The sequence below is a fragment of the Salvelinus fontinalis genome, chromosome 15 (genome assembly GCF_029448725.1).
Source record: "Salvelinus fontinalis isolate EN_2023a chromosome 15, ASM2944872v1, whole genome shotgun sequence".
NCBI lineage: Eukaryota > Metazoa > Chordata > Actinopteri > Salmoniformes > Salmonidae > Salvelinus > Salvelinus fontinalis.
In genome coordinates this window covers 20,700,520-20,714,703 of record NC_074679.1, presented here as the reverse complement: position 1 = coordinate 20,714,703, position 14,184 = coordinate 20,700,520, and the positions used below count along the sequence as shown (strand labels likewise).

The window sequence follows — 14,184 nt, the reverse complement described above, 5'->3', positions numbered from 1 at the left end:
CCCACCTGGCCAACATCCGGTGAAGTTGCAGAGCGCCAAATTCAAAATACAGAAATAGTCATAATAAACTTTCATAAAAATACAAGTGTTATACATCGGTTTAAAGATTAACTTCTTGTTAATCCAGCCGCTTTGTCAGATTTCAAAAAGGCTTATGGTGAAAGCATACCATGCGATTATCTGAGGACAGCGCCCTGCTTACAAAAGCATACAAACATTTTACAACCAAGTAAAGGAATTACAAAAGTCAGAAATGGTGATAAAATTAATCACTTACCTTTGAAGATCTTCTTCTGGTTGCAGTCACGAGTCCCAGCTATACAATAAATGTTTGTTTTGTTCAATAAAGTCCCTCTTTATATCCCAAAAACTTTTGTTGGCACGTTTTGTTCAGTAATGCACTGGCTCAAAGGCGGTCAAAACATGTAGACGGAATACATCCTAATACTACCGGTAAAGTTTGTTGAAACATGTCAAACGATGTTTATAATTAATCCTCAGGTTGTCTATTAGATACTCTATAGGCATTCAAATGAAAACTACCCACATCAAAAAAATCCACTTCCTAGATGGATTTTCCTCAGATATTTGCCTGCCATATCAGTTCTGTTATACTCAGACATTATTTTAACAGTTTTGGAAACTTTAGAGTTTTCTATCCAATACTACCATGCATATGCATATCCTAGCTTCTGGTCCTGAGTAACAGGCAGTTTACTTTGGGCATGTTTGTCATCCAAACTTCAAAATACTGCCCCCTACCCAAGAGAGGTTAACAAACCCAGGATGCATCAAGACCAGAAAGGAACAATCACTCTGCTCATCCTAGCCTGGGTTAACCCTCCCACAGAGGGGCAGGTTAGTGTCCACAGGTATCTGTACCATCCATATGATGACAGCAAAAAGACAATCAAACTGTAGTTTCATTCCATCTTGCTTAGCGGTTTCCATTATTAAAAGCAGACAATGGCACTGGATTAATGGACACACTATTGGACTGCTATGGTCAGAGTGAATGACTCTTAGTTCCACTCTGGCCTTCTATACTGCAGGGTCATGGTGGTGATGGGCTATATATATCAAGCTCCAGCTCTAGCAGGGCTCAAACTTGGCTCTGAGGATTTGGCCTGGTAATGGATTACATCATCAGGCAGGGCAGGAGCAGGCCTCTGGAGTACATCTTCCTCACTGTAATCTCTCCTCACAGGGACAGCTGTGCTCAGAACGTCATGATCTCTCAACAGACAGAGGTGGAGGGGGATCCACTGGGTCTGTACTACCTCATGCGAATGAGAGCTTCATCATGTAGTGGGTTGTATGCTTTCATAGTCAGTCTCTTTGCAACTCCATTGCTACACCATCTCCAGTGCACTTAATCGTGGGTCTCCCTCTCCCTCTCTCCCAGACTATGTCAGAGAGGGTGATGATGTCAGTGAGTTGGTATGCTCACCCTTGGTTGAGCTGTAGAAAGAGTCTCACTATGACCTGTCTCTGGTCTGTAACTCTGCTATACCCTCTGCTCTACCAGCATGTGACTGTGGAAGAGTCCGTGCTCAGACACACACACACACACACACACACACACACACACACACACACAGACAATTTCCAGGCACACAGCAGATCACATTTAGTCCATCTCTGGCAGAACAGGAACCATGAGATATTAGCCCAGCCAGCCCTGCTATTATCCCATCATTGTGCAGAGTAGACCCTAGCTGATGTCCCAGACAACAGGACAGAGGACACTACCACCATGTTTCATCCACACGGCTTTACTTTTACCCTCACTTTCTGTGGGAACTCATTTTCTCTTTTGCTCTGGGAACTTGGTGAAACAGGAGCTACTTTCGCTGTTACTTGATCACTTTTTATAGCACGTCCAGATTTGGTGTGTTAGCCAGCTGGCGACAGCAACTGCTGGCCAGTCGTGGTATTAATAAAGCTTACAGGATGTAGTGTCCTCCAGCTGGCCTGGCAGCAGCCTTACTGAGGGATGGGAACTTGGGAAGGGGGTGGGCATTGACCAGGGTGTGCCCTGGGGGCAGGCCAGCAAGCCAGGCACATGCAGCCATCTGATGCAGCCACCCAGAAAAGACAGCCAGTGGATTGGAAGACTCTGTCAGTCACACCCCCAATCTGCCAATCAATACCCACCTCTCACATCTTGGCCAAAATTCTTGAAGTTTTGGCTGCATTATTTTATGCTAGTTGACGTGAGATGGTTACTTTTTTACCAGCCAGTGTTTGAACATTGTTGGATCCTTAGCTTCAGCTTTGGACTCCCATCCTCCACTCAAGCACCAAAGAATGGTAGGCTTATAATAGTGTGGCCAGGTTGGTGGGAGTGCTGGCTTCCACCTTCTGACCCTGGCTGTCACCCTGGTTCTGTAGCACCGTGGATATGGCCAGGCTCCCAAGGTGTTGCCATCTAGAGAATGGTGATGGAACAGGCCTGCCATAACTCTGCTGGTTAGTAAACCACCAATGCTCCCTGATTCACAATATCTTTGCATACCTAGTACGGTTTTGCCAACATGGCCATACTCATAATTGTATCTGTAAATGCACAGTTTATAGTCGGATCAGATGATATTGGTGATGAGAGAAAAAAAAGTTTTTTAATATGCCTAAGTAGATGTGGGCAAAATACCTCCCTGCACTTTCTATTTGCAAATTAGGTGTGTGTGTGTGTGTGTCTTGCTGTCACTCAGCGTTTTCATTATTTGTACGTATTTAAAAATAATAATAATAATTACTTGCCCCGCTTGTAAGATATTTTACACATTTATAGCTTGATAGCAAACGTCCTTGCTGTGTGATTTATCATAGTAGCAGGCAGCAGCAATCTATATTATCAGACCAAAAACATTGAGGAAAAGTGATCGGGTGAAATTATGGAGAAATACAACTTCACTCTATCCAATCAGAGCAATCAATCAAATGTATTTATAAAGCCCTTCTTACATCAGCTGATGTCACAAAGTGCTGTACAGAAACCCAGCCTAAAACCCCAAACAGCAAACAATGAACCTAGGAAGAAACCTAGAGAGGAACCAGGCTATGAGGGGTGGCCAGTACTCTCCTGGCTGTGCCGGGTGGAGATTATAACAGAACATGGCCAAGATGTTCAAATGTTCATAGATGACCAGCCGGGTCAAATAATAATAATCAGTGGTTGTCGAGGATGCAACAGGTCAGCACCTCAGGAGTAAATGTCAGTTGGCTTTTCATAGCCGATCATTCAGAGTATCTCTACCGCTCCTGCTGTCTCTAGAGAGTTGAAACAGCAGGTCTGGTACAAGGTAGCACGTCCGGTGCACAAGTCAGGGTTCCATAGCCGCAGGTAGAACAGTTGAAACTGGAGCAGCAGCACGGCCAGGTGGACAGGGGACAGCAAGTAGTCATCAGGCCAGGTAGTCCTGAGGCATGGCCCTAGGGCTCAGGTCCTCCGAGAGTAAGAAAGAGAGAGAGCATACTTAAATTCACAAAGGACACCGGATAAGACAGGAGAAATATTCCAGATATAACAGACTGACCCTAGCCCCCCGACACACAAACTATTGCAGCATAAATACTGGAGGCTGGGAGGGGTCGGGAGACACTGTGGCACCGTCCTATGATACCCCCGGACAGTGCCAAACAGGCAGGATATAACCCCACCCAATTTGCCAAAGCACAGCCCCCACACCACTAGAGGGATATCTTCAATCACCATCCTGAGACAAGGCCGAGTATAGCCAACAAAGATTTCCACCACGGCACAACCCAAGGGGGGGCGCCAACCCGGACAGGAAGATCACGTCAGTGACTCAACCCACTCAAGTGACGCACCCCTCCTAGGGACGGCATGGAAGAGCACCAGTAAGCCAGTGACTGGGTTAGGGTTAGAATCCCAGTGGAGAGAGGGGAACCGGCCAGGCAGAGACAGCAAGGGCGGTTCGTTGCTCCAGTGCCTTTCTGAGTATCGTAACGGATATGGGTAAGCAGGATGAACGTAGAGCCCGCCCTGTTCTTTACAGACAGGCTAAGTAACCAGTTGAGTTCTTTAGACCACGTAGAACCTCGCACATGACTGACATGAGAAAGGTGTGTGCTGGTACCTGAGTCCTTTTTCTTCGATCACAGCTAATTACAAAAAAATACTCTGATCATAATCGTATCCAGAAAATTGCCCATATCCATTACGATACTCGTTTTGTCCGACTACTAGGCATACCCCTATTACCTAGTCTTTCCTAGCATGCCATGTTTTTAGGTTCTCACATAGTACCATCTAACACTGATGGAAAACATGACTATAGATCATTTCCCCTCTCGTCTCACCTCTGTCTACACATACAGGGATGTATGCTACCTTTCTCCCACTTATCACTCTCAGCAACCTATCACGATCACTGCCTTTTAGAGGCCCTAGCTTGGCCTTTATGATCAAATGTGATTTTGCTTGGCATTGACTTTCAAACCACAATCAATGAATGAGAGTGTAAGTAGCGTAAGTACTCTGTGAACGTCAGCACTGCTGTCCTCCCGCTACAGGCATTTTCCCTCCTGCTGTTGAACATCATACTAATGGAATAATGTCTCCCTCTCACCTCTCTGTGCCCTGTTCCATGTCATCTAGCCTCATAACAATCCATCCTCTCTGAGAGACTAAAGCATGTTTAGGATCACCTCTGTGCCCTGTTCCATGTCATCTAGCCTCATAACAACAATCCATCCTCTCTGAGACTAAAGCATGTTTAGGATCACCTCTGTGCCCTGTTCCATGTCATCTAGCCTCATAACAACAATCCATCCTCTCTGAGAGACTAAAGCATGTTTAGGATCACCTCTGTGCCCTGTTCTATGTCATCTAGCCTCAAAACAACAATCCATCCTCTCTGAGACTAAAGCATGTTTAGGATCACCTCTGTGCCCTGTTCTATGTCATCTAGCCTCATAACAACAATCCATCCTCTCTGAGAGACTAAAGCATGTTTAGGATCACCTCTGTGCCCTGTTCTATGTCATCTAGCCTCATAATAACAATCAATCCTCTCTGAGAGACTAAAGCATGTTTAGGATCACCTCTGTGCCCTGTTCTATGTCATCTAGCCTCATAATAACAATCAATCCTCTCTGAGAGACTAAAGCATGTTTAGGATCACCTCTGTGCCCTGTTCTATGTCATCTAGCCTCATAACAACAATCCATCCTCTCTGAGAGACTAAAGCATGTTTAGGATCACCTCTCCTTCTATGTTGTGAATTTGGGGACAGTTCATTGATGAGCGCTTTTGTTAATTACATTTTTTGGCGTGTGTTTGAAATTATGAACGGTTTTACCAGTCTGATCAGGTGCTGTTCCTCTTCCTTCTATTCCCGGGCTACAGTGGTCATATCATTCAGATGGGCTAGTGTGGTACAGAACTTTTTGAGCAAGGCTCAACTCTATAGTACAGTTTTTCATAGTAAGTGTCCGACTTAAAGTAACAGAATGGCATTTTGTTTGTTTGATAAACCATAAGGACTCCACGTCACACGGTCATTAATATCCCTCTCAAGGAATGCTGCCTCACATCTGCCCCCACCCCCGGCTCCCCGTCAGTAATGAAATCGGAAGTGACAGTGCATGGCCTGGCCATATCAGTTCTATTAAAGCGATTACAGTAATAAGTACCTGCAAGATCAGACCTAACTAACGGGATAAAACTCAATGATGTGTCATTAGATCAGATTACAGGGCAGACACTGGGGAAGCCCTGGCCCAGGGGGAGGAGGGTGCTGAGGGGATGGGATGGAGACAGACATCCGGAGAGCTGTCTGTAAACGGAGGTCATGAGTCTCCATATCTAATATCTACGCTCTGCTTTGGGGCTGGGCGTGGAAGATAATTATACCCACTTCCGAAACGACACTTTCCTGGCCAGCAAACACGTGCCGACGATTCTCATGATGGTCTGCACGAAGGCTGCACGAAGTATGTTTGACTTCGTGCAGCCTGCTCTGAATACTTCAGTACTTGCATACACTGAAGATCTCTGAGTCTAACTCTGCCTCTCTCTCTCGTCTTTCTTTCCCTTAGCTGTCCCTTCCTGTCAGTGCATCTCACCCCAGCCATCCCAGTGATAGGGGGGGTGCTATTTGTCTTTGTGCTGGGGACTCTCTTCAGGACCAGCTTCAGTGACCCGGGGGTCCTGCCCCGAGCAACACCTGACGAGGCTGCAGACCTGGAGAGACAGATCGGTAAGAAGACCTCTATTAGTTCTATGTACTGTATTTATCCCTCCTTCTCAATCATCCCTGTCCACAAACACTCCCTCCTAGGGGTGTGAACATTACAACGTTTAAACCAAATTGGGATCCTTAACATTAAGAAAATTCCCTAACCTTTTTGTTGTTGCACAAAGTAAACAGCATAGCAACTCTGGACCTGGAAGCCAGTTCCACTGCATTTGATCATTTCCCCCTCTAATCAGGGACTGATTTAGACCTGGGACACCAGGTGCTAGCAATTCATTATTATCAGATAGAACAGAAAACCAGCAGGCTCTGGACCTCGTAGGGTAAGAGTTGAATAGCCCTGGCATAGTGGGTCAATTTCAGCAACAACTAAGAGCATTTAAGCGTGAGACTAACTTCTCTGTTTTAGTGCCCTGGCTACCACACTGTGAACAGTGTGAAGCAAACCCATGCACGTTCGCAGGTACTGTGAGAGCAAACTGTTGCATCTCGCTCATCTTTAAAGCCTAATCACTGATGATAGGCCTTGTTGAGTGATATTGCAAGCCAAGAAATTACTACATACAGAATTCCATTGCTGTTGATTGAAGATAAATGGGCCTAGTGCACAGTTCTGATTCTGTATGCTTGGTGACCTACCTGCCTATACTGTGCCCCTCTCCTCTCTCTCTGAAAGATGCAAGTGTTTGTGTTCCCGGAAGTGTGGCAAACTAATCGGTCTCCTCCATCCCAAAAATACTGAATCTCAGGAGTCGATTCTTAGGGGAATAAAATTTTGACACTCAGAAATGGGAGTCGACATCGTGAGTCGATATGCAAGGAGTTGAGGAATCAGTTATTTTGGAGTCGACTCTACACTACTACGTCATCGTCATTTACAGTTGAGAAAATGGCAGAGAAAGGCAAGCGACAGCAGCAAGGTCCTGTATGGCAATACTTTTAGAAGTTAAATGAGGAAATGCAAACATTGCGAGGTGTAATTAAGGTACAGTAATGGTAGTACAGGTGCAATGCTTAACCATCTGAAATGGACTCACCTTGAGACGCAAATGTGGCATTTTCTTAATGTTTTAACAGGAAACCAATTTTTTCAAATTTGTCACGTCCCTACTCAATCACACACGTGTCTCTCACACGTCCTTCTTTTCCTCCCTTCTCCTTTCCCTGTCTCCCTCCTTCCTTGTCTCATGTCTTCACCATATCTTTCCCCGTCTCCCTCCTTCCTTCTCTCATGTCCTCACCATATCTTTCCCCGTCTCCCTCCTTCCTTCTCTCATGTCCTCACCATATCTTTCCCTGTCTCCCGCCTTCCTTCTCTCATGTCCTCACATATCTTTCCCCGTCTCCCTCCTTCCTTCTCTCATGTCCTCACCATATCTTTCCCCGTCTCCCTCCTTCCTTCTCTCATGTCCTCACCATATCTTTCCCTGTCTCCCACCTTCCTTCTCTCATGTCCTCACCATATCTTTCCCTGTCTCCCGCCTTCCTTCTCTCATGTCCTCACCATATCTTTCCCTGTCTCTCTCCTCTTCCCTCTCTCCCTGACCTCCACCTGCTATGCCCAGACCAGTGGTCATGTTAGCTGTGACTGATGCCTCTCCCCCTCGGGTGGTGGTGTGCCAGTTGTCCCCTGGCAGGTCAAAGGTCATCTAGTCTCACTATGGAGCAAGCTTCTGACAGTCTGATGCCTCTTCTGCTGCTGTGGGCTGAGCCAGGAGAATCTCTCCTACTCCTTTGACATCTCCAGAGAGATAACCGAGAGCAGACAGTCAAACCTAGCTCTGATCTCCTCGGACTCCTGTAAGCCTCTCGAGAAGAGCCTAAACCAGAAGAGCCGTTCTGAGCTGCTCTGTGGAATGAAATGTTGCTTAGCTATAGAAGCTGCCGAGTCTGGAGCTTCCCTGGATGATGATGAAATATAGAAATGCTATTGTATGTTGGTGTTTGTTCAAGTGTCTCTTTGTCTGGCGGGCATTCCGTGTTTTTCCTCTTTCATTGAGACCTCACATTTGACACAAGACATGATCAACTTTAAGACCAATAAATACATTTGGAAGTATAGACCTATAACGTTTCTCTCACTTTTGATAGACTCTAGTTAAGCAGCTTTTGGTGAAACCTAGCTCCTGTACTTTCCCACTGTGAATCTCTTATATGATAATCTATATTTATTTTTTTATTTTTTATTATTTTACCGTTATTTTACCAGGTAAGTTGACTGAGAACACGTTCTCATTTGCAGCAACGACCTGGGGAGTAGTTACAGGGGAGAGGGATGAATGAGCCAATTGTAAACTGGGGATTATTAGGTGACCATGATGGTTTGAGGGCCAGATTGGGAATTTAGCCAGGACACCGGGGTTAACACCCCTACTCTTACGATAAGTGCCATGGGATCTTTAATGACCTCAGAGAGTCAGGACACCCGTTTAACGTCCCATCCGAAAGACGGCACCCTACACACCCTACATATACATGATCTCCTTACAGATACTGATTGTACAAAACATTAAGAACACCTGTTCTTACCATTACAGACTGACCTGGTGAAATCTATGATCCCTTATTGATGTCACTTGTTAAATACACTTCATCTACACTTCAATCAGTGTAGATGAAGGGGAGGACACCGGTTAAAGAAGGATTTTAAACCTTGAAACAATTGTGACATGGATTGTGTGTGTGTGACATTCAGAAGGTGACAAAATATTTAAGTGTCTTTTGAATCGGGTATGGTAGTAGGTGCCAGGCGCACAGGTTTGTGTCAAGAACTGCAATGCCGCTGGGTTTTTCAAGAACAGTTGAAAACAGTTTTCCGTGTCTATCAAGGATGATCCACCACCCAAAGGACATCCATCCAACTTCACACAACTGTAGGAAGCATTGGAGTCAACATGGGCCAGCATCCCTGTGCAATGCTTTCAACAGTCCATGCCCCAACGAATTGAGGCTGTTCTGAGGGAGAAAGGGTGTGCAACTCAAGATTAGGAAGGTGTTGTTAATGTTTTGTGTACACAGTGTATTATGCTCTTATCTGTGTCAGGAGTCTGAATCAGGAGTTTTTCTTCAGGCCCTCGTTAAACAAACAGCAGAGTGGTATTTTATTCATCTTGTTTGTAGACTTAAGCTTTGGGAGGGAGGGGAGGTACTGTATGGTCACACAGAAAGGGCTCGAAGCTTTGGGAGGGAGCGGAGGCATGGTAGCACAAAGGCCTTGGAGCACCAGCTTTGAACAACACCGGTCATTGGGGATGATTATCAAATTATTGATTTGGAGAATAAACAAACTACAGGGTTGAAAAATGAACAATGTTGATCCAAATAAAACACTCGCTTTGCCCCCCCTTCAGTTAATGTCAACGTGTGTGGCATCCGAGGATGCACTCTGAATGAACTTTGCCCTGCATCTGCTGTGGGAACTTGAGCCCATTACACCTCTTCAAAACTACGTCTCCCATGTTCAGAGTAGTGGCTCTGTCAGCTCTGTAGTCCATCCCAGGAGCACCTACCACTACCATGCCCATGTCTGTCATTGTCAGTGTCCAAACAAATTGCCTCTTGCCCAGGTCCAAGGGTATATCTGTAGTGGTGTACCAAGCATGGATTTGCTGCTACCTAGATCTAGCCAGAACTGTATATTTACCTCTTCTTGATAGAAACCTCTGGATCCAGCTATTGCACAATGATGATTTTAGGAGCATGTTGGGGCACGCTATACCCATCCAGCCCAAGTACAGAGCATTCCTCCAGTTTGTGAAAGCTGCAGTCCTGACTAATGCTACCCATACAACCACCTCAGGCTATAGCTCTTTTTTTCAGGATTGCCAGGTTCAACCCACTGACAGAAACATATCCCTGGTTGTTCTGATAGTGAGGAGAGAGGAAAAAGCCATGTTAAAGGTCCAATCAGCTATTTAAACAACAACAAAACACACTCACCGCCACTGTTTTGGTAAAAAGCTGAAGGATGGGGCTGGAGAAATGTAATCGTTCTCAAATTCATAAGCTGCTATGGATGCAAGGGCGGACCATCCATGATATCAAAATGATAGCTTTAACCATGTTTTGAGGCTTTAAGGTGTTTAACATTTGCTTTGTTTTACTCCAATATTTGTAAACAATCTATTGTTTTGGGTTCTGATGGGGGTAGGACAGTTCAACTAAGATCATGAGGCATTTGTAAGTTTATATTCTTGAGTAAATATAATTCATTTACAAGTCCATAAATGGATGTAGCAACTGCTGATTGACCCTTTTAAATGCCATCTCTCTGACTCTCTGTCCCCCCCCCCCCCCAACCATTGCCCACTGTAATGCTCTATTCATGGTGTGGCTGGATGATATGCAGATGCATTAGAGCACATCTGTTAGCACTTATCCAGCAGCATCCTCTGCTCTGGACGCTCACTCACTCTCTGTTTCTTTGTTCCGTCTGTCTTTACTCCATCTTCACATTCCTGGATCCATCTTTCCCCGCTTTCTTTCTTTCACTATATTGCATTAATCCCTCTGGCCTGCTCTCGTTCACCAACTACTCCATCTCCCTTTCCATCAAACACACACATACGTCAGGGCTCATTCCTCACATTTCCAGACTGTATTTCTCAGGCTGACTGTTGTACTGTTCCCATTCCTCCTCAGCCCAGACAGCCATGCTCTCCTCTCCTTTTCCAGTAGTGCAGCATCCTTATATAACTATACACACACACACACACTAACTGCAAGTCTCTGAGGAGAAGACTGGCATTGTCTGCAGAGGAGCAAGCCTTGTTTTCTCTTATTAGTGGAGCTCTGTGTGTGTGTGTGCTTCACAGCATTAGGAGAAGGTGTGAGTATGCAGTGTTGACATAACATGGTTTGTTGTGTCTGCTCTTTTTCACTGGATTGATTAGCATTCCACAGCCCACTCTGATGCTGGAATGAAATAGTCGCTTTCTTTACAGCGTATGGTGTTATGAAGCTGATGATGGGTTTTAACTGTCAGTGCTAACAGAGCTGTAACTGCCGACACAGACAGGAAACTCACTGGTAACTCGGCTCCATGTCATCATCTCCCTGCCTGCCTGGGTTAATATGTTGTGGGAAAATACCAGAGTCTGGCAGCACGTCTGTAAATGGGCTGATACAGCCACCACTTCAACTCAAATTTCTGTGTGTTTTTATTTTTACAAGCCCACATTGTCTAGCAGTGTTGATGTTTGAAACAGACTCCTGGGCCTATGAGAGATGAGAAAACATAGTATTTCACCCAAAAGCTGTTATTGTTGATCCTATTTTGGTTCTGTTTCTTTGTTGTTTTTAATTAGTTTGATTCCATTTGAAAGACAGTGTTGTTGAAGGTGACGAGCCGTGGGTTCACAGGACCAGGTCTGGTTTTTGGGTGAGTGAATTACTAAATATAGGCACATTGAGTCATGGATCTGGCTCTTCTGGAATAATGGAGGGACTGGGTCACAGAGGGAGAGAGATGTACCCTTTTAGACACAACTACGAGAACATAACCAACAAAAACGGGTCACAACTCCTGCAGCTCTCTCACATGTTGGGTATGTACATAGTCCATGGTAGGCTTTGAGGGGACTCCTACTCTAGGTACACCTATAGCTCATCACTTGGCAGTAGTAGGCCTTACTGGAGACTACTTTATTACTGACCTCAACCCAGTCTCTCAGAGCATTCAGTCAGCCCACTGACACCCCTATCAGATCACAGCAAAATGACAATCTACACTACCATTTGGGGTCACTTAGAAATGTCTTTGTTTTTGAAAGAAAGTCACTTTTTTTGTCCATTTAAAATAGCATCAAATTGATCAAAAATACAGTGTAGACATTGTTAATGTTGTAAATGACTATTGTAACTGGAAACAGCTGTTTTTTTAAATGGAATATCGACATAGGCGTACAGAGGCCCATTATCAGCAACCATCACACCTGTGTTCCAATGGCACGTTGTGTTAGCTAATCCAAGTTTATCATTTTAAAAGGCTGATTGATCATTAGAAAACCCTTTTGCAATTATGTTAGCACAGCTGAAAACTGTTCTGATTAAAGAAGCAATAAAACTGGCCACCTTTAGACTAGTTGAGTATGTGGAGAATCAGCATTTGGGGGTTTGAATACAGGCACAAAATGGCCAGAAACAAAGTACTTTCTTCTGAAACTCGTCAGTCTATTCTTGTTCTGAGAAATGAAGGCTATTCCATGCGAGAAATTGAAGATCTCATACAACACTGTACTACTCCCTTCACAGAAAAGCGCAAACTGGGTCTAACCAGAATAGAAAGTGGGAGGCCCCGGTGCACAACTGAGCAAGAGGACAAGTACATTAGTGTCTAGTCATCAACTGGCAGCTTCATTAAATACTACCCGCAAGACACCAGTCTCAACATCAACAAGGAATAGGTGAGTCTTGGATGCTGGCCTTCTAGGCAGAGTTCCTCTGTCCAGTGTCTGTTATTTTGCCCATCTTAATCTTCTCTTTTTATTGGCCAGTCAGATATGGCTTTTTCTTTGCAACTCTGCCTTGAAGGCCAGCATCCCGGAGTCGACTCTTCACTGTTATCTCAAGTTGAGGGAGCGTGCAATTGGCATGCTGACCTCAGGAATGTCCACCAGAGCTGTTGACAGAGAATTTAATGATTATTTCTCTACCATAAGCCGCCTCCAACGTCGTTTTAGAAACATTTTCAGTACGTCCAACCGGCCACACAACCGCAGACCATGTGTATGGCTTTGTGTGGGCGGACCTCCACATCCGGCTTCTTCACCTGCGGGATCATGAAAGACCAGCCACCCAGACAGCTGATGAAACTGTGGGTTTGCACGACCAAAGATCATATGGGAAGCTCATCTGCGTGTTCATCGTCCTCACCAGGGTCTTGACCTGACTGCAGTTTGGTGTCGTAACCAACTTCAGTGGGAAAATGTTCACCTTCGATGGCCACTGGCAGGCGGGAGAAGTGTGCTCTTCACGGATGAATCCCGGTTTCAACTGTACCGGGCATATGGCAGACGTGGGCGAGTGGATTGCTGATGTCAACGTTGTGAACAGAGTGCCCCATGGTGGTGGAGTTATGGTATGGGCAGGCAACAGCTATGGACAATGAACACAATTGCATTTTATCGATGGCAGTTTGAATGTACAGAGATACCGTGACGAGATCCTGAGGCCCATTGTTGTGCCATTCTTCCACCGCCATCACCTCATGTTTCAGCATGATAATGCACTGCCCCATGTCGCAAGGATCTGTACACAATTCCTGGAAGCTGAAAAATGTATGTTCTTCCATGGCCTGCATACTCGGACATATCACTCATTGAGCCTGTTTTGAGAAGCTCTGGATCAACGTGTATGACGGCATGTTCCAGTTCCCGCCAATATCCAGCAACTTCGCACAGCCATTGAAGAGGAGTGGAACAACATTCCACAGGCCACAATCACCAGCCTGATCAACTTTATGCGAAGGAGTTGATTTGAATTGGTAGTAGAATGAGTTGGGATTATGCCGGTTCATTGTTTAAGCTACATGTCTAAACAAAAGACACCATTTTGTTAGATGATTACATGACCCATCAAGTTAGACAGGTGTGTATGGGGGTGATTATGGCCGTCTATTGTATTTCATGAACGTGTACATGTCTAGACAACAGTGACCAATCCACTTAGCCAGATGTGGCTGGGAGGTGGTTATAGCATTTCCTTCACATGACCCATCAATTTAGAAAAGTGTGTCTGGGTAAGCGTCATTTTAAAATATTTTTATCTGGTCACTTTCTGTTTTTGATATTTCTATTATGCAAATATGCAAGTAACCATTTCACTGTACCGTTTACATATTTTTGTATCCTGTGCATGTGACAAATAAACTCTTTACCAGAGACGGTAATGTGAAGAACATGACTTTCACCAAAGTCAGATTAGAATATAGGCCACGGACTAGATAGTGTATTTTTATTTG

The 14,184-nt window shown here is 44.9% G+C and overlaps 1 protein-coding gene across 5 annotated transcripts in view; it reads left to right on the top strand.

The window, feature by feature from the left end:
- The window catches only part of LOC129811523 (palmitoyltransferase ZDHHC14-like), a 96,936-nt gene that overhangs the window by 35,338 nt on the left and 47,414 nt on the right, over positions 1–14,184 (top strand). For all 5 annotated transcript variants that reach the window (XM_055862902.1, XM_055862904.1, XM_055862900.1 and 2 more), the window contains exon 3: positions 6,067–6,227. In XM_055862902.1, the coding sequence (XP_055718877.1) occupies positions 6,067–6,227 (161 nt within the window). The remainder of the gene's footprint in view (positions 1–6,066; positions 6,228–14,184) is intronic.